This window comes from Pristis pectinata, chromosome 5 (assembly GCF_009764475.1).
Source record: "Pristis pectinata isolate sPriPec2 chromosome 5, sPriPec2.1.pri, whole genome shotgun sequence".
NCBI lineage: Eukaryota > Metazoa > Chordata > Chondrichthyes > Rhinopristiformes > Pristidae > Pristis > Pristis pectinata.
In genome coordinates this window covers 82,191,874-82,218,998 of record NC_067409.1, presented here as the reverse complement: position 1 = coordinate 82,218,998, position 27,125 = coordinate 82,191,874, and the positions used below count along the sequence as shown (strand labels likewise).

The window sequence follows — 27,125 nt, the reverse complement described above, 5'->3', positions numbered from 1 at the left end:
TCAGAGTCAGAAGTTTATGGATTCAAAGTCCTTCCCTGGAGATTGGTGCACAGAATTCCAGACTTAGAGCCCAGTGCAGTACTATGCAGAATGCTAAACTGTTGGAGATGCTGTCATTTGGACAAGTTCAGTCATTTTGAATTGCAGGGCAGGCTCATGGGATCAAATGGCTTATTCCTGCTCCTATTTTTTTTGTGCTCTTATAAAAAGGATTGCTTAATTGCCACACAGGTTGTAGACCAAAACCTAATATTGTCCTTTTTGTTTTAAAGCTTGATATGTAAAATTAATTTAGAGCTGCAGACATTCTGACAGTACAGCCCATGGTTTCGGCCCTTGTGGAGGCTGCCTTTGTCCTTTATATAAACCTGATTTATAATCCCAATCCTGAGGTTGTAGGTATTCCAGCACTAGTTGTTTCTGGTCTTGGAGAGGTTTTTTTAACTTTCCAAATGGCACCAAATGAAACCTCTACATACCTTTACGTGTGCTGTGGAAATTTACGTTTGAATGAGATGTGATCTACAACTGTCGGTATGATCTGTATTATGGATACAATCTTATCAAACCTTTTGAGTAAAATCCACACCTAATAGTATTTCCCAGACCCTAATTTCAGTGGAGATTTTACATCTGGTTGGTACATGGGCCATCCTTATCAATGTTCTAGTTTTCTCAGATGAATAGTGGGATTTTCCTCACTGTCTCAAGTGTATGTGTACTTTGAATATTTCTGAGATTCATTTCTATTACTAATAAATAACATTGCCAGGCACTTAAGTCTAGAATTTATTGTTCTATACAAACTTATGAAGATGTCGCATAATGAAAGACCTCGCTATCATGTCTGCCCTCATATTCTTTATGGCTGGGTCATCACAGGAGCAAAGTTGAAAATGAACATTCAGCCCTTTGGTTTGCCATTTGGTGAGGTCACAACTGCAGTGCATCATAAGTCTACTCACTCACATGGTTTCATAATCCTTAATACCCTAACAAAAACTTATCAATCTCAAGTTTATAATCTTCAATAGATCTCCCAACAGTTTCTGGGGTAGATTTCCACTGCTGTTCCACATTTGTTGCTTCCTAAGATATTCCTTAAGCTGTTTTTAAGATCATGTCCCCTCATTTTGAACTCTGCACCAGATCCATTGCTTCTCACTATTTATCAAATTATCTCATTTAGATCACCTCCTTATCTACTACATTAAAGCAAATGCAAGCTTATTTAAACCACCTGTGCTTTGTTTGAACTCTTTTAACTTTAATTTCATCTTGGTGAATTTGTGCTGTATTGCTCTAAGGGCTAATGCATCCTTCCTTCCAGAGATACAGTATAAAGAGATGAATGCAATCCTCCAGATGGTGTGTAACCATAACTTAAGTTCTGTTCCTTTGTTCTTCAGTCACTTTGGGATAGAAATAAAATTTCCATCGGCCTTTTTAACTACTTATTTTAGTGATTCCTATATTGGACATCCAATTACCCCCAACCCCTACCTCTTATTCTGAATGCAATGTAATCGCTTGATAAATAAAACAGAAAGAAAGTCCAGGGAGAATGAAGAGGAAGAAGATTCTGGGAAATGTCTCACTAGTTCCCTCAGATGTTTAGATCCTCAGATTTAACATGATATACATTGTCTGCTAATTTATTTACCTTGTGGTGCAATCTCTGTCCCAATCAAGAACCAGTGCTGCTGTTGATGATATCAAGGGATGAAAACCTCCCAAATTTGTATTCTATTCCACTGCTCGACTGCTAACAGAGATTTTAACTAACTGCTCATCGGCCAGGTACCTCCATTAAAATGGCCAATAGCAGAACACTACATACATTTATCCATATGCTTCTACCTTTTTACAGTCATATTTTGTATCTATTGGCCCCTTTGTAATAAGATGTATTTATTTGTTGAATAGAAGTTAATCTGACCCTCTCGCTATCAGTGAGGCTGAAATGATGATTGTTCATTGTTTTCATGGTCTTTTCCTTTCCTCAGAGGCCTGCAGAGATTGTAGAAGAGGAGGAGAACTTACAAGAGCAATTTAAAGAAGGCAGTTATGATGAGGGAGATGGTGAGTTCCAGAATGTGGAAGAAGAAATTTGTAATGATGTGTTTTACAAAGAAGAGACCCCTATGCCTAGCCAAATAGAAGAATATCCTAATTTGATTGTGAATCCACCTGAAGAAGAAAAGAATGGCATTGCAAGTGAATCCATCCCTCAAGTGGAAGAAGAAATTGCCAACATTGTAGAACAAGAGGTGGAAGATGCTATTCAACCAGAAGAGAATTCTAAAGATAAATATTTTCATCCGGATGATCTTCCTCAGAAAGAGGAGACCATAGAGGAAAGTGAAGCTGAACCTCAGGTGGAAGAAGAAATTGATGACCTTGCAGGGCAAGAGGAGGAAGATGCTGATCAGCTGGAAGAGGGTCCTAAAGATAAATATTTTCCTCCACAGGACCTTTCCCGTGAAGAAGAGAAAATAATTGATGAAAGTGAAGCCGAGCTTCAGGTGGAAGAAGAAGTTGTTGACCTTGCAGAACAAGAGGAGGAAATTGCTAATCAGTCAGAAGAGAAACCTCAAGATAAATTTCTTCCAAATGAGGAGCAGGCCGTAGAGGAAAGTGAAGCTGAGCTTCAAGTGGAAGAAGAAGTTACTGATCTTGTAGAGCGAGAGGAGGAAGATGTTGATCAAACAGAAGAGGGTCCTAAAAATGATTATTTTCCTCCAGAAGACCTTCCTAATGAAGAAAAGATAATTGATGAAAGTGAAGCTGAACCTCAGGTGGAAGAAGAAATTGCTGACCTCGCAGAAGAGGAAGGTGCAGATCAGGCAGAGGAGAATTGTGAAGATGAATTCCAGGAAAAAGATTTGGATCAGGAATTGGAAGAGAGTTCTGCAGAACAAGAGGCTCCACTAAAAGAGAGAGAGAGTGAAATAGTATCTGCATTAGAACTCAACAAGGTAATGGACTTTTAATATTTCTGTTTCGTGTTCTCACAGGAGTTTCCACTTCATGTAAAACATCTGAGAAGCACAGAGATGACATTTGACAATAGTGTTTTAAAGATATAGAAATTGCTTTACTTTCAGAACTTGAAGTGTGTGCAAACATGAATTGGTTTTATACTCTTGGTCAATAGATGTGATTTGAATACTCGCATTTCATTAGAAACTTACTTTACAAATGCATAGGCCGTAAGATTGGTCTCCAAGCACTGTCTTAATCCACATTATGAGTACCAATTTGCCTTCTCCTGGCTGTGGGATTCACACAAACATTTATCACTTGATTTGTGCCTTCTGGCAAATTAGATAATGGGATAATGCATGTGTCACTTATGCAGATAAAGTGGTATGCAGAGAGAGTGGGTGATATTAGGTTTTATGCAATACTGATTTGATGTCCGCACTGCCAAATTGGGCCCCAATGTTTCAGCTAATGCCATGTGTAGATTATATGGGAAGGATTTAACACTTAATTGCAGGAAGAACCAGAACCTAATTTTGCTACTTAAAGGAATTCCCAATGACTTTTTGGTTTGTTGGTGATCGAGAACTGTTTGGAGAGAATTGAAGTGATTGCCCTGTAAGATGAGGTAAAATTCTCTGAGGTCCTCAGGGTGTACTCTTAATGGGGGTGAGCATTTTATTTGCACAGTTGGTTAAGGCCTGTTTAGTTAATGGCTGTGGAGGTGACAGTGACCCTCAAATTCTTTGCTCTGGGGTCTTTTCAAGCTGATGCTAGGTATGTCAGCAATGTAACTCTATTAACCTGAGTGACAAAGGCTCTCAAGGAGGGATGAATTCATCTCTTCTTCTAGGGCAGAGGGCACTAGGCAGCTTGTACGTTGGGGGATTGTCAGCAAGTGGGATTCTCAGTGGTGCTGGCTGTGATTGACTCCACCCATATCATCTCAAAATACTAAGTGCTCTGTCATTGCAAGAATTTTCAGTCTTTGGATAAGTAATCGGTGTGCAGTCTATACTGAAGAATCTAATGGTCAATGCCAGAAAGCAGGACTCTCAGGATTTCACTGCACCCTCTTTCAGCCACTGTGCATGGAAAGGGCTGTCCCTGTATTCCTGGTTGCTGGGCAAGCTCGTCACACAAATGCTCTTACAATGAGAGATCAGCTGTACCCCAGATGTTTTCAGGAATATGGGGATTAATTTTTCATCTCTATCAATTAGCTTGGGCAGGCACTCTGGGCAAAACATCCTCCTTGTACATCGCAGCTCTTAAAAGTAATAGCCTGATGTCTGGTGGGAGAATCTAGGAATCATCAAAAGTTGGTAAACAACTATTAGAAACAAGGAATTGCTTTACTTAGCAGTATGTTTACTTGAGGGCACTCTGGTTTGGCACTCTGTTTAAGAAAGGAGGGAGGGAGCGAAAGGGAAATACAGGCCTATTAGTCTGACATTGGTGGTTGGAAAGTTATTGGAGTCGATCCTCAAGGATGAGGTTATGGAATACCTTGAGGTGCATGACAAGAAAAGTCCAAGTCAGTATGGTTTCCTTAAGGGAAGATCCTGCCTGACAACCTATTGGAATTTTTTGAGGTAATCTCAACTAGGATGGACAAGGGAGAAACATTGGATGTTATGAATTTGGATTTTCAGAAGACCTTCGATAAGGTGCTGCAGAAGGGGCTGCTTAATAAGATGAGTGCCCATGGAATTACAGGAAAGGTATTAGAATGGGTAGAGCATTGGCTGATAGGCAGAAAGCAAAGGGTGGGAATAAAGGGATCCTGTTCTGGTTGGCTGCAGTTTACTAGTGGTGTTCTGCAGGGGTCAGTGTTGGGACTGCTTCTTTTTACACTATATATCGATGATTTAGTTTATGGAATAAATGGTTTTGTGGCTAAGTTTGCAAATGACATCAAGATAGGTGGAGGAGCAGGAAGTGTTGAAGAAACAGAAATGTTGCAGAGTGACTTGGACAGTTTAGGAGAAAGGGCAAAAGATGGCAGATGAAATACAATATTGAAAAATGTGCGGTTGTACACTTTGGAAGAAGAAATAAGTGAGCAGATTATTATCTAGATGGGGAGAAAATTCAAAATTTGGAAGTGCAAAGGGACTTAGGGGTCCTCATGCAGGATACCCTAAAGGTTAACCTCCAGGTTGGGTCGGCGGTAAAGAAAGCGAATGCTATGTTGTGGCATTCATTTCAAGAGGAGTAGCGTATAAAAATAAGGATGTGTTGATGAGGCTCTATGGGGCACTGATGAGACCTCATTTGGAGTACTGTGTGCAGTCTTGGGCCTCTTAGAAAGGATGTACTGATGTTGGAGAGGGTTCAGAGAAGATTTACGAAGATGATTCCTGGAATGAAAGGGCTGACATACAAGGAGCGTTTGTCGGTTGTTGGACTGTACTCATTGGAGTACAGAAGAATGAGAGGGGACCTCATAGAAACATTTCGAATGTTGAAAGGACTGGACAGAGTAGATGTGGCTAAGTTGTTTCCCAGGGTGGGTGAGTCCAGGACAAGAGGACACAGTCTTAGAATTAGAGTGTACCCATTTAGAACAGAGATGTGGAGAAATTTCTATAGCCAGAGGGTCGTGGATTTATGGAATTCGTTGCCATGTACAGCTGTGGAGGCCTGATCATTGGGGGTGTTTAAGGCAGAGATTGATAGCTATCTAATTAGTCAGGGTATCAAGGGATATAGGGGAAAGGCCGGGAATTGGAGCTAGACGGGAGAATCATTTAGCTCATGGTGAGTGGCAGAGCGGACTCAGTGGGCCGAATGGTCTACTTCTGCTCCTTTGTCTTGTGGTCACTCTGTTTTCATCTTGAATAAATCCATTGCATTAACAGGAAACCTATTGGGTAGGGGAAGAACTTGCTTAATGGACAAATAGAATTGAATTTTAAATTTAAATTTTTAAAAAATTTTCTAAAAAAAATTTTTAAAAATTTTACTTACAGCGTGGTAACAGGCCCTTCCGGCCCAATGAGTCCACGCCGCCCATTTTAGACCCAAATTAACCTACCCGTACGTCTTTGGAATGTGGGAGGAAACCGGAGCACCCGGAGGAAACCCACGCAGACACGGGAGAACGTACAAACCCCTTACAGACAGCGACAGGAATCGAACCCCGATCGCTGGCGCTGTAATAGCGTCACGCTAACCACTACGCTACCGTGCAGATCTCTTGCAATCTAATTAAATGCTTACAGGGCTGAATGACCTATTCTGGTTGCTATCTCTGCAGACCCAGTGATGGCATTGGACTCATTATTCTGCAATTAGTTTTAACTTTGTATTGCACTTTACTGACTCAAGCCTAAATACTTCCATTATAATCATTACAGTAACTCCCTCTTGCTTCATTGTGTTCAGGTATAGTCTTAGAAGCTTAATACAATTAAATCTCACTTATGCATTTGGAAGACATGTTAATTTTGAATAAGTTGGGAGTAAAGTATGCCTTATAATGATATTGTTAAAGTGCAGTAATACCCTTTATACCTGTGATTGTCATTCAGAATATAGGCAGGAAAAGATTCAGATAGGTACTCAGGTTAGGTCAGCACAAGATCTTGTGTGAACATCTTGACAGCCCAAAAGAAAATATCCCAAAAGTAAAGTGCACATATCTAAATTGACAGGACACCACAAGATGGCCTTTAGCGATTCACAATTAATGCATTAATTCGCCTGAGAGTTATACATTATGGATTGTGCATCCTTGGTTATAGTTGACACTTCTCTAAAGATCTTTCTGATGGATAGCATTATAAGTATCAGGATGAAATGTAAACTTTCAACCATGGTGATAAGACAGAAAGCTTTAAGTAGTTTTTAATCAGAATAATTGTGGTAAAAGGGCTAAAACAAAAATGAGAGCATTTAACACTTACATTTAAATGTTAAAATTAGGAATAGCAAAATTCAACAAATACCTTACAGAATGATCTGTAGCGATAAAGATTCCACCTTGTTGTAAACCAGTTGAGACCAACAAATTTGATAGTTGAATCAATATTTAATTCACAGCTTTCCCCCATGTTTCCCGACTCTTTCCCAACCCCCACCTTCCCTGCTGTTCTCTGCTGTAACCCGATACAGTTTAATAAGTCAAAGTCTGCAATTACTGATCTGTCTGAAATTACCAAGGACTATTCTGTGTTTGGTAACACACAGAAAATGGACATGGAAATGAAAGAGCATCAACAAAAATAATCAGTTCAATTAATTTTTAATTGGTTAGTGTTTTCCTTGCCTTAATTACGTTAACCACCTCATTTTTTTTAAGTGAAAGAGGTTGCTGAACTGTAAAAGAACTGGGAGATTTTGTGTATTTAAATACAAAATCCAATCAATCAAGTGAGCTATTTCATTGATTTCTCTGTTCCAGTTTCAAGTGCCTTTCTTTTCCCTGAGATTAGGTATCATGCCCCATGTGTTACTTGTTTCTGTGTTGTTTTAGTTGTTTGTTGCTTTGGAGTAGTTTTGCTTTGTTTAAAGTTGGCTTTCTTCTGCCTCAATTTCTGCTTGATGTTTGCCTAAGCTGCATTAATTCTTTTGGAACTCCTTTGACTGGAATAAAAATAATGTAGATTTCAAAATGGAGGACAGAACTTCTTGTAGAATTGTAAAAGTGGCCAATGCAATCAATCTGTATAATGATGAACAGATCTTGATAGACTTGGTTACTGGTAGCATTAGAATAATTACAGTACCAGTTTATCTAAAATAAGTCCCATTATAATGTAAATGTATATTCAGTTATATTAAACTTCATGTCATTTCCAAGCCTATCAAGATCTGTTAATAATTAAAGCAGCAGTCGTGACAAATACAAGATGGGGTGGTTTATTCAAAATTGTTTCAAAATCAAACTAACAGAACTAATAAGATAACAAACTTAAATTGGTGGGGTAACTTTGGGTGCTCTATCAAAACAAAAAGTCCTTGAATGATTCAGCAATATAAATGGATTCTGGGCCGTATCTGTTACCATGGATGGACCTAGCAGAATGGCGAATTGTTCAGAGTGTCGCATGGGAATTAACCATTGTTTCAGGCATTGGAAAACGCACAGAAATGTCCTGCTCCATGATCTTTCTTATGCTGGACTTCTGTATGGTGCAATCTTTGGTGTAGACTAGTTAAGGTGGCCTTTCTAGTGCATTATTAAAGGATTACTGCACTGTCAGAGGTATTGTTTTTTGGCTGAATAAACCAAAGCCCTATCTGCCTTCTTAGGTTGATGTAAAAGACCCACCTGTGAGGGCAGATTTGAAGAAGAACAGGGACCAATTCTTATCCCATAATCAACATCATTAAAACAGGTCATGATCATGTCACTGTTTGTGGAAGCTGTGTGTAAATGGCTATGCATTTCCTATCTTACATCAGTGACTTGGCTTTAGTGCACCTGAGGCCATATTTTGGGGGGATGTGAAAGGCACCATATGAATGCCATAGAGTGAAGGCCAAAAGAAAACGGATATGGGGTAAATTTCTTTTGTATGTCGTTGGATGAACAAATTGGATGTGAAGTGAATAGTTTAAATGCTCTGAGCCAAGAGCAACAAACAGTCTGCTGAAGGAACTCAGTGGGTCGAACAACATCTATGGGAGGAAAGGAATTGTCGATGTTTTGGGTTGAAACCTGCATCAGGACCTGATAATGGAGAGGTGAGATGGCCAGTGTAAAGATGGCCAGTTTGTTGCTCCAGATTCCACTAACTGCAATCTCTGGTGTCTCCTCTGCTCTGAGTCGAGACTTGTTTCATTCATTTTCCAAGGTTTCAAGAAGTATTGCATTTTGAAATGAACACCGTGATCAGAAAATTATTTCAAATAGATTCTTGGAAAGAAATGTTGGAATCATTAGCACCCATTTTTGAGGGCAGTACAAATGGCCTTAGGATGTCAAAGTAGCACCTTTGGTGCAAGTTGTGGGACAACTTAGATTGGCTGTAATTTTGGCAAGGGGTGCTTTGTGCACACAATGAACATCTCCTGGAAACTGGCAGAGGAGACAGGTAATAATATCAACCAGTTGGTAATGCTGATTTAATTCCAGTACTCCCATTCTGAAGCTCAGTGCTCTAGCCATTGATCTCTGTTAATCTTGCATGGTCAAACATATTGAGCTTGGAGAGCCCACTCCACCAAAGCTGTTTAAATGGATCATCTGTTATTTACAGTTTGCTTAGTTGCTGTTTTTATTATTTGTGGCTGTTTTCTCATTTCTGCAAGAAATTTTACATTCTGCAATCAATTCAAGATCCAGGCTTCAATGGGGAGCTGGTCTGAGAGGTGCTGTAGGACATTTTCCTGACTTCAGGGCTTTTACACAAAACAAATGCTATCCCATGAGTATCTGGGTCCACTTTGCAGGGCTATCTAATATAGCCTTCATTGAATTTTACAACAGAGAAGGAGCCAATCAACTCCCAGAGCCTCTGCCAGATCCTGCCCAATTATGTTAATGTTTTAAATATTTATCTATTGTTTGCAATGCAAGTAGAGTACTAACTTCAGCTATTGCTCCTTTGACTGGTTTCTGCATCCAGCCAATGATGAGCTTGCTGTTCATTGACTGGATGGGTCCAACTATTTCCCTATTTATCTACTGAAAGCTATGGCAATTCTTCTTTAGCCACTTTTTGGTTGGACCTGCTAATGACCCTTGGTATAAAATAAACAGCCTAACCCATCCCTTTCTTCTTTAGTGATGACCTTATAACTGAGTTCTGATGAAAAATCTCAGACCTTAAATGTTAACTGTTTCTCTTTCCACAGATGCTGCTCCACCTGCTAAGTGTTTCCAGCACTTTCTGATTTTATATCAGATTTCTAGTATCTGCAGCTTATTTTTGATTTTCATTTTAAATTGTGCCTTCTAGTTCGCAACTTGTAAAACAGTTTGAGGACATCTCAGTAACTCCTATCCTATTCCTGGCTGGTGGATGAGATTAAAATCATAGCTAGTGTACGAGTTGCCAAGAGTTATCCCTCCCATTAGCCATTGTTTCTCTCCATGGTGCTATCACAGTTGTAAGTTACATCAGATGTATGATACAGTAATTAGCTGAAAGGGAGCTGGGATGGGAGTAAAATATGGTGTCACTGGTTCTTTGGCATCACTTTTTTATGAAATAACAAAGAGTAAAGAAGAACAGTCTGGGGAGGAGAAAGGCATAGAGTGTAACCCTTTATATCTGGCGGAAAATCCCAATAGGTAATAAAGGAAGGGGTGAAATAGCTGCCAACCTCAACAATATAATTGAACAGCAATTGTTATAATGCAATTTCCCTCCCTTATAAAGGATTACGTTGATCTAGTGGTTCAATTAGTTGCATACTCCCATGTATGGGTAAGGAGAATGCTTAGCAACTAGAGAGAAAAAAACAGCTCTTCGGGGCAGAGCTCAACAGTTGTTGCTGTAAGCAGTCACAGTGAGGGCATGTGGATTTATTGGGAAGGGAACTGCCTTTATGGAAAGGGAGGAAAAGAAAGAATAGATCTGTTAGAGAAAAAGATATGGAGATGTACAATGAGAAGGTGTGTGTGATCCATGCAAAGGGAGAAAAAGGAAGCTAGAGCAAGAGAGAATCAGTGAGTTGGGGAAGTAAATAGAATTTGAGAGTTAGGTAAATAGTGACAATATTAGGTAAAAGAGAGTGATTATTCATCAACATTATACTGGCTCTGAAAAAGGCAGGTAAACTCTTTTAAAGCACTGGCCAGATAAAAAGGAAGAGAAAGGTTGAGTTCTATATAAATATGCAATGATTTATGATTGGAGGCGTTAGTTAAAACAAAACCTCAAGTAAAACTAAAGGTTAGAAGAAATAAACCTCTCAAGAGTAATGAAAATCTAAAATTGTATATTTTTTAATCCAATGCTGTTAATCCACATTGATCACCTCTTTTTAATAAGATGGTTAAACATTTACATGAGAACAAAATTGAGGATGACAAAGAACAAGTAAACGCACTTTCTGTGGGGCATAATGTACTGTTAAGCCTCATTGATGAGTCATCCATGGAAGATAGCTGCTCACAATTGAATGATGTGGTTTGAAATATTGGATTCATATCCTGTAGTCAAGTGTGATTAAATTTAATAGATTTACCTTCTCAGAGGTTTACCTGTGAGTAGTTGGTTGCCTCTCTCTGCAAACTCTGTGGATTTCAGGTTGAATTGTATATAATTGTTGGTGAAATAGGTTTGATGGTGCAATGGACAATGGTATGTTATATCTTATGATTAGAGAAATTGTGGCTCTTTTTCATTTCAATATTTGCTTTATTTTCACTTCTTTTTGATTTTGTTGAGACAGAATATTTGGTGGAGACCAAATAATGTTGTGGAAAATGAACACACAGATATTAATGCATTCATTCAAAATTAGATCCTAATTTTAGCAGAGGCTCAAAGGGGTGTCAGGAATCTAAGGCATGCAGCCATGGACTGCTTCATTTACTGAAGAAGTGAGAATGACATCAGTTATCAGTGAATTTTCCCATCTATGATGGAAGGAAGGTCATTAATAAAGCAGCTCAGGATAGTTGTGCCTTGGAAACTGCCCTAAGGAAATTGAGCAATGATGTCCTGGGGCTGGAATGAGTGATGTCCAACACCACAACCATGTTCCCTGTGTGAGATAAGATTCTAAATATCGGATTGTTTTACTCTTGACACTCATTGACCTCAGTTTTAGCAGGTGTCTTTGATGCCACACTGGAGTCAAGTGGTCATGATGAAATCTAGACTGGACAATAGTAAGCAAGTTATAAATGAGTAAGCACCACTTCACAGCACTGTCGCGAACACCCTATATCACTTTGTTGATGATTGACTGTGGGTTGTTTGGGGGGGCAATTAGCCATATTGGATTTGTCCTGCTTTATGTGATAGGACACACCTGGGAAAATTTTTCATGTTGTTGCATGGATGCCAGTACTATAAATGTACGAGAACAGTTTGGCTTAGTCACAGTTAGTTTTGGAGCACATGTCTGCAGTACTACGGGATGGATATTTTCATTACCCATAGCTTTTGCTTCATAAAGTGATTTCACCATTTGTTGATACTACATTAAGTGAATGGAATTGGTTGAAGAATGGTTCCTGTTTGCAGGGATCTCAAAAGGAAGTCAAAGTGGATCACCCACTCCGTAGTTCTGGTTGAACATCTATTGAGTGATGCGACCTTATCTTTTGCACTCTCATACTGGTCTATTGAGCATGGTGATGTTCTTGGGAGTCTCCCTTCACTTTAACTCTTTAATTATCCCCCATCATTCATGCCTACATGTGACAGGACTGCAAAGCTTTAGTCTGAGCTGTTGGTTGTGGAATCATTTAGCTTTGTATGATGTTTTTCATACATATTGTCCCATATGGCAACAATCCCAGATTGGCATCTCATGCTTAGCTAAGCCTGATGCTGCTCCTGGCATGCCCTTCTGCACTCCTCATTGAAAGAGGGTTGATCCTCTAGTCTGTTTGTAACAACATGAGGGACTTCGCTGGCCATAAGGATACAGATAGTGTTGCTGCTGCACCTTGTAGATGTCCAGCTTTGAGCTGTCAGATCTGTTCCAAGTCTACCCCATTATCAAGATCATGGTGCAGGACAACCTAGCAGTGTTCTCAGTGTGCAGATGGGACTGTTTTCATGTGGACTGTGTGGAGGTCATTTCCAGCGGTGCTTTTATAGGCAGATGTTACAGGTAAATTGATGAAGATAAGGTCAAGTTGGTTTACCCCTCGTGATTGTTCATTACTTACCACAGACCCAGGCTGGCAGCTGTGTCCTTCAGGACTCAGCCAGCACAATGCTACCAAGCCATTCTGGGCAATGGACTTTGAAGTCCCTGCCAAGTACCTTCTGTGTCCTTGCTACTTTCAGTGCTTCTTCTAAGTGTGGTGCAACATGGAGGAGCACTGATTCATCAGATGAAGGAGGACTAAAGGTGACAATCAGGAGGAGATCTCCTTGTCCACATTTGGCTTAATGCCATGAGACTTCATGGGGTCCGAAGTCAATGTTGAGGATTCCCAGGGCTACTCCTTCCAGCCTGTATACCACGGTGCTACCATTCTAGTGCATCTGTCCTGTGATGGGACAGAAGATACTTTGGGGTTGTGTTGGGGGAGTCTGGCACTTGTCTCCAAGGTACGATTATGAGAGTACAACAATATGGCTATGATACCACTCTGTGGAACGGCTCTCTGACTTCAGACAACAGACCTCATAAGTTTGTGAGGACTTTCCAAGGTTATTAAGTAACTTAGCAGTGTCTAAGTTTGGTGCCTAGTTCAATGTGGGTGGTCCATCCCATCTTATTGCTTTCTTTAAGTGGCATTTTAATGCAACCGAGTGGTTTGCTGGGCCATTTCAGAATGCAAAGACAGCATTTTTGTAAATCTAGAGTCACATATAGGCCAGGTGGGATCAGTATGCCATATTTCCTCTGCTGTAATCCGAATGGGCTTTTATGAAAACTTTGCAGTTTTGTGGTCATCATTACCAATACCTTTCTCTTTAATTCTCTTTCTCTTTAAATTCTAGATTACTAACCTGAATTTAAATTCCATGGTGGGATTTGACCTTTTACATCCGTATTGATAGTCCAGGCTGCTGGTTTATTAACTTGTTAATATTGCCACTGTGGCACCACCAGTCCCCACAGTGTTGTTTATTCAATTATTTGTGTAAACTTAGGAATTTCCTTTTGTCTTCTGCCTAAACACATACCCGACATTTCCACAGCGGTACACGATTTTTGTTGTTACTAAACTGATCCAACTACAGTTTTGAAAGTTCTGAGTAAATGTGAGTGTGTGTTGAAACACACCCTATTTAAACTGCTTGGAGTATCTCCAGTTATACACAGACCTTTTATACAACTTTGAAGGAGGCTATTATTTGTGTGGTAATATGTATTTTAGCATTATGCTTGCCTTATGATGCTCTTTTTCAAAACTAAACATTATTGTCCCATCCTTATTGCATTTCATATGGAACTGCCACTGCAAATAAAAGTATGGCTATTAGTACTGATATTTACATTCTCCATTTTGTTTTTGCTTTACACAGGATGATAATATTCTAGAAGAAATATTAGCAAGTCCTGCAGAAAGCATGCCCAATCCCCTGGAAACAGATGGAAAAGAAATCATTCAGTCAGCCACAGGACATGCTGTCTTGGCTCTGTGAACCTACAGCCCATTACAAGTTGGCAAACATAACACAATACCTTACGTTTCATTTTGTTTCTACCTTTTATGTCATTATTATGATGTCTCCCCTGGCTGGAACTGTGAATTGATATGGACAAAATTGTTTCAATGTGTTGCTGCTGTTCTGTGTTTGGCAAGTTTATAATTATGTACAAAACATTTTAAAGGGCAGGGAATTTTATGACCAGGGGACACAAATATAATTTTGTATTAATTGTAGAGAACTATATTTGGCCTTATGTTTATGGTTCCATTATAAACTCTAATGTCCATGTTTCCTTTGAAAACTACCTATTCCGATTGCTCATACTGTAGTTGTACCCTCCTTGCCAATGGGGGCACTGCTGTGCCTCTCCTGGTTGGAGGACTAGTTACCACACGATTGGTTTATATTGGCAGTTCCTATTAAAAATGAAATAGTAATAACAAAAGTTAGCAGGAAGAATAGCCTATTTTCAAGTATATTTTAGAGGCTCGTGCAAGATTTAACATAAAGTCTATTACTAAGCAGGAGGAGCAAATTAAAGTGAACGAATATTCCAGCTCATACATTCCAACCAAGCTAAATCTCTGGGAGGTTTGTACTTAGCTTCCTGAACAGCTAGAGCAACAATATATGTACAGATATCACCAGGATTGGTAAGTGATTTCTATTTGACTTATATATACAAAATAAGTCAACAAGTATGAATTTTTGTTTTGTCGTACATTTTCTAATTTATTATGACTTATAGAATCCACATTTAAAGCCTGCTGCCCAGTGTGATGTTAGTTAGGTTGTTTAGTTCAATCAGCTACAGGTGATATGCCATGGCCACATGCCACACACATGCAGATGAGATGAAAAGTACCAAACACTGTGGCAAAAGTTATAGATCAACCATTTTGATTGCCCTGTTTAAAAAATGAAGCTTCACCACTTATGAGTGTGCTTGTGAGATCGTGAGCTGACAATGCCAATGGAATAATTAGCTAATGATTTTTAACAATTTCATACTGATTGTAGAGTTGGCATTTCAATGCAAGTGCTGATGATGTTGCTACATATAATCCTCAGCATGGGTGAACTTGCATTCTGTGGGGTTCCACCTGCAAGGCTGATAGAAAGGAAATCACAATGTTAAAATATTCCAATGCCCAGCATGGGTTTCTAAAAATCGGTCTTAATATCTAGGGCATAAAAGTAAATGATTAATGGAATAAATTATTTGCTCAGATAAACTTCCAACTGGATAAGGTGAATATGATTAAGTCATGTTTTTACATTCACTTATGGGTTGTGGCCATTGCAGGCATTTACGTCTCTTAGTGCTTGTATTCAATTTCTCATGAGAAGGTGAGGAGTCACCTTTCTGAGCTACCGCTTGTGACTGCTACAGCATATTGATACAGCTGAGTGGCTTGCTTGGTTAGTTCAGGGGGCATTGTGGTGAGACACAGCAGTAAAATACAAGCCAGACCAGGCAAGAGTGGCAGATTTCCATCTCCAAAGGACCTAAGTGAAGCTGCAGGTGTTTTATTATGACATTCCAGAAGCTTTATAGTTACCAGCACTGAATACATGCATTTTTAAAATTAACTGGATTACCCATATGACTGCTGTACCTTACATTCCATGCTGTATTCTATGGCACTTAAAGATAGGCAGACGGTGACAGGTACTTTTGATGCCATTGCTAAATATGTTGAAGTAATTAGTAGTCTCACAGCAAACCACGATATAAAATGATTCTTAGATCCTTGCAGCCTTCTTTCTTCCTTCCGTATGACAATTTGCTTAGATCCCAGAACCATTCTAGCCACTTAAGCAATTTGGCGTAATTAGAATTGATAGAAGTGGAGGGACAGGGAGGCTGAAATATATAGAAAGTTATAACAGGGCAGAATCACTCAGCTGCTCTTTAGTTCACTGTGCAGTGAAGTTAGTTTTAGGAGGCAGCGCCGGGGAACGACAATTAGGCATAGTAAGTGTCAGAGTCATCACTTTCTGAGGCTCTGTGCCAATTGTGGGTTTTCATTCAAAGTCAATGAACTTGTGTCCATTAATACCTAGTTAAGTATGTGGGAGATGGGGAGAATTTATTTTACACTGCATGTTTTGTGAACTAGGATGCACTATTTAAAAAAAAAACTGATGAAGAGAAAGGCAGCAGATTTTAAGATATCTAAGCAAAATCACTGAGCCAAAGGAAAAAGTCAATGATGGAACCTGCAAAAAATCTATGAAAGTGAGTGACCCAAGGAAATAGTCAGGTAAATTGGGATAATAAAGAGAAAAGATAGTTCAGGAAAACTGTATGAGCAGATCTGAAGTGAAAGCAAAATATTGCAGAAGTCCAAAAGGGTGAAGTCTGCCTTGGGTAATTTGGAATTGGCTGCCAATTTTACATTCTGGTAAGCATTGCTTTCAATTAATTTTAAGACCACAGTTCTCAAACACCAGTAGAATAACCATCTAAATGCTGGGAAGGTCTGCATCCACTACCCTCTTCCACCCCACTCCCCCTAAAATTAAAATCTTGAGGACAAGTTCTGTTTTCAAAATATCTCAATATAAAATAACATTGTGAATTTATTCCTCATTTCACTTTGTGTGACAATGTCAACCCAATAAAATACCTAATTAATCCCAAGATTGGAACTATTCCCTTACCCAGGTATAATCGTGATTTTTAAATGGCACTGCCCTCGTAGTTTCACATTATGGGAATTTTGTAGTGTATGTACTGGAAGCTGGATTAAGACCGCAATGGATCACGTCCTCAATTAGTCTGGGTTCAGATCCAGATCACAGAGGGATTACATTCTTAAGTGTTGTGTACACAGCCAAACACACCCAAAGGAACTTTAGAATGTATTTGAGACACTCCACACTTACACTTTATCAAGCATTGCATGTGCAGTCATTGCCAGCCAATGATGGAATTTGCATCTTAAACCACTATTGTATTTATTTCAGTTCTCCAATCACCATGGTGTATTACCCATCATGACAGAGGGTGAGGTTCCCAATTGATAAAAATGTAAAATGTTGCTTGACAGATTACAACCTAACTTATTATCCTTTAGATTCCTGCTGTTTTCTCATGTTTCTGTCAGTAGGTGTAATGGATCATTGGCCCGAGTAATTAACACACTATCATTGATGCCATATCTTGTAGTGTTTTCTTTGTAGCTAGTTAATGTTTTAACTGCAGTCACTGTTAAAACTGCAGAACTCACGATAGTTTGCTTAATGTGAGGGAAAACTGTTCCTAAGCTTTTGCACATATCGTGGATGTTAATGTATATATATATAAATGGCGTGTTCATTATTACCTTTCAGACTGTGTAAATAAAGCATCCTTTATTGATACTGGTGTTTCCTAGAAGTTAGTATCAGTATAAAATGCATACTTTCATATTGACACATAAATGCAATCAATATTTCTTTGGCAAGGTGAACCATAATGTGCTCTATTTTTTATATTTCATTTCTGCACTGAAAATAAAGTGACTCAGTACCATTTTTGATTTGTCTGGTGAAGGTCAATTATTTGCTGGAGGAAGACCATGAAAGAGCAACATGCTATACAGGATTGCTTAGAGAGAGCAAGGTGGCTTCACACTGCTCTAGGTAAAAGCCTAATGGCCATGATGGGTTTAAAATATAAGAGGCTCAACACTGCAGATAAAATATAGTATCGGGCTGTTTTACTGCTTTTCCTTGCAATTGTGTTCACTGTACACACATTAAATAACACTCATGATTTGGAATTTAAGAAAGAATTTCACAGAAGAAACAAAATGTATGAAAAGTAACTCCCCTATTTTTGGGTAGCTCTGTAGAAATTAAACTATTCTGTTCAATGGCAATAGACACACACATACCACATAAGCTTTATATTTCTTCCCTGATATGATACAATATATAAACCAAAAAACTGGTAATTCTTATTTAGTATATAAGAATTAATAATCTTCACATGTTTTAATGTTGTTGTTTAAGCATGAGGTTTATGTTGTGTCGCACTTTGTAATAATTTTTCTTTTCAAATTCATACGCATCAAAGTGAGGGATTTCAGCAAGTGGGGCATTATTTTCACTTTAGAGACAGTATCAGCGCCAAGTATTTGTGCAAGCAAAGCATAGTACAGTCATTGGGGAGTGCAGCTCTCTTTATTCCATTTTAACAATATAGGTTAGTCACAACTTATGAGTAGTTTCTCAGTTGTATCAGTTCTTACCCAGCTGCTCTTGTTGTGTTAAAGTGAGACCAACAGCTTAGCAACAAGTTAGTGCTTGTGCTACTCACCCATGTTATCCTACAGGGAAATAAAGGAACTGTATTTACATGTCACTGATTTAATACTGCATTTCCAGTTAACTCTGGAAACAAGTGCAATATATTGAGGTGTTCTGAGGAAATAAAAACCATGTGAGAAATAGAAGACAAAAAAGGTAAAAAATAAAACTTTGGTTCAGTTATCATTCAAATACTTTAATTCATTTGAAATACACATAAAAGCAATTGCACTTTGGAAACAAAATCATCTGCAAATTACAGCTTCCAAGAAATTGTGTCATAAGATTGAAACAAGTCTGAATCTCACATTAGAGATCTCACATGATTAACTTACTGAATAAAGACATGAATCTGAAATTTAGTAATTGGATACATGAGCTGTCTCTAAACTGCTATAAAAATATGGTAAAACATTTAAAAAGACCTATTCTGATATAGCTAATTTACAATTTATGCAATGTCTGATATTTACACTTTAGGTCTCTGATGTAGGCTGCACGTTGTGTACTTTGGATAAGGTGATGGGGATTTTACGTTCACCTGGAGCAAGTGCTTTAGTGATGGGTTTGGTTGAAGTCTTGGCTTCTGCTATGCGTTCTTTAAACTTCTGCTGAAGATATTTTTCCTCTTTGGAGTAACTTGTGGCAAAGGCAGACATCAAGAGGCAGACAGCCATTATCATGCCTCCAATGCAAAAGAGGATAGCACCTGCCAGCTTACAAATATCCAGTGCCATGTTGAACTGGACAGCATGCCCATCCACCACCAGAAAATCCTCCTCTTCCTCTCCAAATGCTTCAATTTTAGGTGACACCAAATAGCCAGTTGCAATTACTACTAATCCTATGAGAAGCATGGTTATCCCAGCCGTTAGTCCAACCTATGAAATCATAATAAAGCAATTTACAGCATGGATTTATAATTCATGATTTTAAAACCTCAATACATCAAGCCATTTTGCAGTTATAAAATCCAAAAATACTGCCAATTCTACAATCACCAGCTCAAAATTACAGCATGCTCAATGAAGTGCATGCCAATTAACATTTTGAATTTGACTTAAAAAGGCATACTGACCTATTTTTCGGTACAAGGTCTCTTCTATATTCATGAGATTGCGATAATTTACATCTTTATTGGGTAATGTTCAAATGTAAATGCTGTGATGCTTTAATCCATTGGCAACTTTAGAAATAAATTATCTTCCCAGCTCAAGAAAGCAACACATTTGAAATCCTTGTGTTTTAACATAATTGCACAAAGTCTAATGTGAATTGTGGTGCAATGATCAGAAGATTTATGGCCTGAAGATACTACAAAAGTTCCAACTTACACTGCCATTTTCATGAGTAGTAAAACATATCTAGATACCTGAGCTTTAGGTCATTATCTGACAGGGATGATTTCATTTATGCAGTTATAAATCTCCACATTAACATCATAGACTTGTCAGTTTTATTCCATTTTGTGATTTTATACCATTAGTGATTGTTAGATAGCATAAAGTTGCCATTTGCAAAGCAGAGAAATAAGGTGGGTTGGAGGAGATGATTCTCACTGCAGTGCAGACTGAAAAGCTTGGAAATGTGAAATGAAGTACAACCACTGTTAAGAAATATAATTACATCAGGTTTTACAAAAGCATGACAACTGGCTGCACATATTGATAGGAAATGCACATCTGTTAAAAATATAAAATACATAAATATCCCTATTGGCCCAGAAATTCTTGAAGCAGCACCTCTTATGATGAGCACTATGAATTGGATTTTTTTTTGCATAAGCTCTTCATTCTGATGATATTGCATCACAGACAACTGAATTGATAATGACACGGTGAAGTCAAAGCAGGTTCTCAGACCCTGGGCCATCAAGTCCAGTGGTTTATTTCCTTAACCAATTAACTTTAAAGAATATGGTGCAACAAGCAATTGAGAAGGAAATGGGAGAGAAGTGGACAAAAGAATGAGTTAGATTAGGAGGAAGAGAGAGAAAATGAATGCAGAAGAAAAACCTCAATTTACTATCTGTGGGAGTGAAACACCACAGTTTTATTGTTGCCTTTCTGGGCCTCAACCATTGAGTGGCACTAGAAATCATATCACTAACAAGGTCCTTATTACCAATTATATGCCCTACATGACTGCAGTTAAGACTAATTCATCTCATGATGAGCACAACAACTTCATGCTATGGAGCAAGAAGACTCATAGAAGGCTGATTACATTTATTTTGCCAAAAGTAACCCAGGAAATTTGTAATTTGAGGAGAAGTAGAACTCATGGGCATATCTCTTCACAAATTTCTGCTTCTTTATGCATTTAATCAAGTGCTTTTCTTATGCAGACATCATGATCTCACTATTGTCTTCCACCAGTTCCTGACCAATGAATTTAAAAATTGAGTGATGTTATTAAGAACAATATCATGCATACCTTCCAGAAGATGGAGCTCCATCTACTTGGGGACCTCTTAATCTGAAAATTGTCCTCATGCTCCCAGATGGATGCTGTGCAGTCTTCATAGAACTGGTGCAGATATGATCGAACTCCATAACGTTGGTGTAATGCATCTGCGCTGTAGTTAGAGTTCTGCAGCTGGCATATCTCAGCACATAGACTCATCTTTCACAGCTGCATTCCAAACTGAAAATCGTGAAAACGTTATGTTTGGTCAACAAATAAGTTACTTTCAGTAGTCCATCCAATATGGTTAGATGGTAAGGTTCCACAATTATATCAAAACATAAAAGCAATTCACTGCTCTTGTTTATGAAAAAGCATGTGTTAGTCAGTTCTTCCTCAAATATGCATGATAGCCATAAACATTCTTCGAATAAAGTATTTTCATTCTGCATTGAGTACTTTGATTCACTGTAATTTACCATCAATAATAATATTGATTTGTGAATAATTAATTATTTTAACTCCAACTCTCAACTGTTCAATTTGTATCTGCAGGAAATGACCATGTTACTTAACTTAGCAACAATAAGCCAGACAATCTGTCGCTTCTTGGGGAAACAGGTCATATATCATAAGATTATTTACAGAGGTTTTCCTGTTATTACTTCATGGCAATAAAGAGGAAGAACAATACACAGTATTAAATGAAAAATAATCATGAACTAATTCAGAATATGCAATACAGTTTTAATTTTGTACAATACCAGATGATGTTATGAAACCTAAGTTCCCTAACTGTTGCTTGATTATAATGACTTTTTTAAACAAAAGACATATTTCACATACAGTATATTTAATGTGACATTTAATTCCCTCTGGTTGGAACAATTTGTTGTGTATGAAATCTTGGCATGAATGGCAAGTGATTGTGATTGTGCATGAGCCAAATGATAAATCTACAGAAGTCAATGTACGGCCAGATGGTAAGCTGCAACTAATTTGGACATTTGGGATCTGACCTGTTCACTTACCAAGTATAAATAAGAACAAATGGTGCTCACAAAGAGGTTCTCTTTTACATTAATGGTACAGGTTTCCAAACTGCTACAGCAAATTGTGAGCAGTGAGTTCATGCAACACACATTGAATTCCCATTATCAGCTTTGAGGACCACCTTCATCCTAGCACTCAGCACCTTCAAGACAAGGTGTTCATTATCCTTAACATTTCAATTCATTTTAAATTAATAGGTTAAATTAATATCTGGTGCGATATTGCTGGATGCCTCTAGATCAGTGACAAAATATGTATGTGTAGAATCAACATCCACTCATGCCAATGATAGCAGCTCCACCCCTCTGCAACCATTATTATCTAATGTGAACTAGATTGGAGTCTGTTTGACTTTTTCTTGAAAACTCTGCAAACTAACCTCTTTCCAACCTACTCCTTGACTCTCCTTTCAGGCTGAACCTTTCAGGTTGTCCTTTTTGAATCTGAGTTGAGCATCAGACTGCACCATCAGGATCACCTTTTCCCACCTCTATAGTAATTCGTTCTCATGTTTTACAGGGACAGATCCTTACTTATCATGTGCAAGCTTAATCACCCAATTTTCCTTGCTATTCTCTTTAGTTCCACTCTTCATGAAATGTAACACACCAACAGCCCCATTGCATCCTATCACCTGTGTCTTAGCCAATCAGCATTCTTTCCTTTTCACCTCAACACATCGAATTCAAAATCCTTGGCTTCCCTTTCAAAATGCACCACTTATTCTACAGATGGTTAGACTTTCACCCTTGACCCCTGTGACCTTGAACAGTCTTGTATCCCTCTCACCCCTATCACCTTCGTTCATCATAGCTAATTGCTTAGAAAGTTGTGAGATATGGCCAGTCTTACACAGGAGATGGATACTTAAACAAGCCACAGTATATACTGTTCTTACTCTCATTACAGTAGCATGCCTATAGAAATTTTACCAATATATCTCCACCATGACCACATCTAAGATATCCTACACTAAAGGTCAAGTTACCTATGGGTTCACTTGGATCTTGACTAACTTTTAATCTTGATTAATTTTTACATTGTAAGTTAAGTATAAATATTTGACAAGCTGAGATAAGCCCTTCAAAGCGCCTTATTTAATCAACGAATTCAAACTTCGAATTAATCTCTAAGCGTCCACGCCAGCCTGTGTTTAAGTGATTGGTTGCTGAAGCCCACTAGTGAACAGCAGGACATGATTAGCTCCTGAAAATGAATATACCTTTCCATCACAGCTACTTCTGCCCTCCGTCTGTGAAAGTGCAGAGACGGCATAGCATCCTGCTCTGGCCACATGCCTTGTCTCCCAGGTCCCACCCCCAAGGTGCTCGCCATGGTGCTGAAATCTCCGTCGGTACCTCCAGCACCACGGCCCAAGCTGGAAACTCAGCCAGCGACCTACCTGCAAGCATGGCACTCAAACTCAATCCAGCCACAGCAGTCTATCGACTGGGCACTAACAACAAGACCTCTTAACTTTCAGCCTGTTTCCAGTTGCTTGGGGGCAAAAGGATCTGCAGACTATTTTTTAAAAAAGTAATAAGATGCACAGTTTACGGCTCAAATAACCTATGTCACCAAAACAGAAACATTATGTTTTTTAAAAATATATTTATATATTTTTGAAGATGGGGGACTTGTAAAAGCAACAACTACAAATTGCCCGGGCTGGGGCTGACTGTGGGCGGGGTGCTGGGGGTACATTTGACCCCCAACCCCAGGCTGCTGTCCCGGGGAGAGGGAGCAGCCTGTCCCCTGTCCCGGCCAGACACCGTAGCCTACCTTTAACGTTGCATTTTTACCTGCACCTCCTCCCCTCCCCTCTTAACTGCGCCTTGCCTGGAGGTTTCCGTGGCGAGGGGGGTGCCTCCGGAGCCGTTGGTCTTCCTCCTGCGCTGGCGGCTGCTGCTGCCTGGCTGTCAGTGCCGTGCCATGGCTGCGAGTGTCCCAGCGCCGGTATGCCGAGCCACTGCGCGCCTGCGCCGCTCTGCCCGGGGACTGAGTTGGGAATCGGTGGGCGGTGGGCGGCGAGCGGGGAGGTGCGCAGCCTCGCACTAGCCCAGCCTCGGCAAACAGTGGCTAGCTGTTTGGCAAATAAAACTTTGCAGACCAAAGAAGGATTGTTTAAGTTAGTTGGAGTTTCTGTGGAAGAAAAGCTTTGCATTCTCCTTTAGATTGGGGGGGTCAGGAGGTGAATGTTTCTGGGCAGATTTATTTCGACAATGGATAATTGTCTAGCCGACCCACGCCCAGTACTGGATAAACAGAATTTTCCCACTGACTGTAAAGATTAAAACCTCTGTAATTAACCTGTTCTCCACCCGTCTCTCTGGCCACCATTTGAAGATGAATTGGATTGCTTCCAACCTCATCATCCTACATGGGCCACTCTAAGTCCTGCTGCAGGGCTTCGACCCCAAACGTCGACAATTCCTTTACTCCCACAGACGCTGCTGGATCCACTGAGTTCTTCCAGCAGATTGGTTGTTTCTCCAGGTTCCACTATATGTTTCTCTTTTGTCTCCACTATAAATTGCCACTCTACCAACTTTAGCGGACTCTAACCTTGTCTCAGATTATCCTCTATTGAAACCTTCGCCCTTGCCTTTATCTTTAGACTTTATTATGTTGCCTGGAGAGCTTTTCATTTCAATAAATAAGATCACCAAATAATTTGTTGTTTCTACACAGCTTGCACCAAGTCTCAATTACCCATCACCCCGATGCTGATTGACAATGGCTCCTGGTTCACCAGTGTTGAGATTCTCTCCATTTTCATCCCTTCAAGGCCTCATTATTTTCTGTAACCTGCCTTACATCAAAGACCCCACCCACCCAAGACGTTCTCCCTTCTCCCCTTTTCTATCGAGCAGAAGATACAAAAGCCTGAAAACACGTACCACCAGGCTCAAGGACAGCTTCTATCCCATCATTATAAGACTATTGAATGGTCCCCTAGCACAATAAGATGGAGTCTTGACCTCACAATCTACCTCATTATGGCCTTGCAACTTATTGTCTGCCTGCACTGCAGTTTCTCTATAACTATAACACTATGTTTTGCATTCTGTTATTGCTTTTCCCTTGCACTACCTCAGTGCACTGATGTGATGAAATGATCTGTATGGGTGGCATGCAAAACAAACTTTCTTACTGTACCTTGCTACATGTGACAATAATAAACCAATTTACTAATTTACAAATGCACCAAAATGTTTGTGCTCCTCTAACTCATCCATATTCCTGCTTCATCACTGGTAGTTGCACTTTCAGCTGCCCCGGCCCAAATCTCAAGAATTCACAGAGTGTCTGAGCCTCTCAAACTTCATCTCCTTTAGGAAACTTCTTAAAGATCAGATCAGATCATATCAGATCAGATATCTTTATTAGTCACATGTACATCGAAACACACAGTGAAGTGCATCTTTTGCATAGAGTGTTCTGGGGCAGCCCGCAAGTGTCGCCATGCTTCCGGCACCAACATAGCATGCCCACAACTTCCTAACACATAGGTCTTTGGAATGTGGGAGGAAACCAGAGCACCCGGAGGAAAACCATGCAGACACGGGGAAAACGTACAAACTCCTTACAGACAGCGGCGGGAATTGAACCCAGGTCACTGGCGCTGTAAAGCTTAGTGCTAACCGCTACACTACCATACCTTTGTGACAAATGGAGCCTTGTAACATCTCCTTGTGCATCAATATTTGCCTTTTTATGCTCCTCTGAAGCAGCTTGGGATATTTTGCTATGATAAAGGTATTGTATAAATAATATTTTACAGTGATACTAGTATTCAGAGCCTTGAGACTTAACATGAGAAAGCAATCCTAACGCATACTAGATTTCCTGAAGTTTCATTTAAAATAATTCATGTTTGTTTTCAAGGGTTATTTCTTAGTTATCTTAGCCTGGAAGTTAGACCTGCAATATCATTGTGGGGTTCCTTAATATTTCTACTAATTCCTTAGCCATTTTATCAGATGTATCAAGCTGTTTAAAATAATTGAATTAACACCTCTGATAAATTAGTGCATCATAAAGAGCATTAATGCTAGCATATAGTATTATCAGTGACTTCCCGAGAATCTAATGTTAGTATTGAACAATACCCAGGTTGAGTTCAGCAGATGCTGGACAGTGATATGTCTCCTCTGTTTCACAATGCATTTTAACCATAAGAAATTAATCTAGAACATACTGTACCAGCATGATTTTTATCCTTTTTTCTGAAAACCCTTCCTCAATCAGACTTCTATTGTGGTTACTGATTTTATTATTGGTTTGTAGTATATGAGTTTCTTCATCATAGATTGTACTAATCCTTCTCCCTCCTCCACCCACCACTATGTCCAATTTAAACCAGCTTTCTACATATTTTAAAGCCTGTTGTCCCTATGTCATTAAAACAGCTTATCTGGTCCTTAATTGTTTGTCAGACCTTGCAAAATGTAAATTAGCTGCTTTGATTACAAAATCCAAAAAAAAAAGGCTTGCTGAGATATTTTAGTGTATCAGAGCAGGAACTGAGAGGTCAACGTAATTGTTTTAATTGCTTTAGAAAAATACACAGGAAGATGTACTTAATACTTATCGTGATTTCATGTCAGCTATGTCTTCAATGGTGACTGGTTACCATGTTGAAATTTCATAAATGAGAATTAAGCAATAATTTCAATTTGTTATTGTAGTTTGAAGTACAGGTTCCATTGTGAGTCATAGAAATGGTGTGATTTGTTTTTTTATGTTAATGACAGTGAATTAAATGAAAGAATACACACATCTACTGATGAGCTTTGTGAAGATGGAAACCCAATGAAAGCTAAGAGAGGATAAAAATTTTTAAGCGGATAAGTGGATAATGGACACTGAAACAGGGAATATGAACACTCATTGAGTTTGTATTCATTAACAACAGTGAGAAAAATGGATAAGGTTCACTACATTCATCTACAATAAAGAACTTAAAAACACGACTAAACTACAATGAAGGTCACTAGATTACATGTGGAAAGCAGATTTATTAATCTTGTTTATCTTATTTTTCTACACTAATGTATGTTAGTTGTCATCTGTTTCATCCAATGCCACGTATGGTCTTTGCCTAATTCATTCACTCCTTTGGGAAAGGTGAAC

General features: G+C 39.0%; 2 protein-coding genes across 5 annotated transcripts in view; one reads left to right on the top strand and one right to left on the bottom strand.

The window, feature by feature from the left end:
• Positions 1-17,675, top strand: part of LOC127570606 (doublecortin domain-containing protein 2-like) — a 131,760-nt gene extending 114,085 nt beyond the window's left edge. For both annotated transcript variants that reach the window (XM_052016315.1, XM_052016314.1), the window contains 2 exons: positions 2,007-2,978; positions 14,103-17,675. In XM_052016315.1, the coding sequence (XP_051872275.1) occupies positions 2,007-2,978; positions 14,103-14,222 (1,092 nt within the window). In that variant the 3' untranslated portion in view covers positions 14,223-17,675. The remainder of the gene's footprint in view (positions 1-2,006; positions 2,979-14,102) is intronic.
• A 1,043-nt stretch (positions 17,676-18,718) lies between these two features.
• Positions 18,719-23,967, bottom strand: nrsn1 (neurensin 1). Of its 3 annotated transcripts, none has more exons than XM_052016638.1 (3): positions 23,829-23,967; positions 20,967-21,176; positions 18,719-19,411 (listed from the first exon to the last, which is right to left on the bottom strand). In XM_052016638.1, exons 2-3 carry the CDS (start codon positions 21,153-21,155, stop codon positions 19,007-19,009), a joined length of 594 nt encoding a protein of 197 aa, XP_051872598.1. In that variant the 5' UTR covers positions 21,156-21,176; positions 23,829-23,967; the 3' UTR covers positions 18,719-19,006. The 3 variants fall into 3 exon arrangements, with proteins under 3 accessions (XP_051872598.1, XP_051872597.1, XP_051872599.1); XM_052016637.1 differs by having other exon boundaries at positions 23,772-23,914; XM_052016639.1 differs by having other exon boundaries at positions 23,792-23,914.
• Between the last annotated feature and the right edge of the window lie 3,158 nt (positions 23,968-27,125).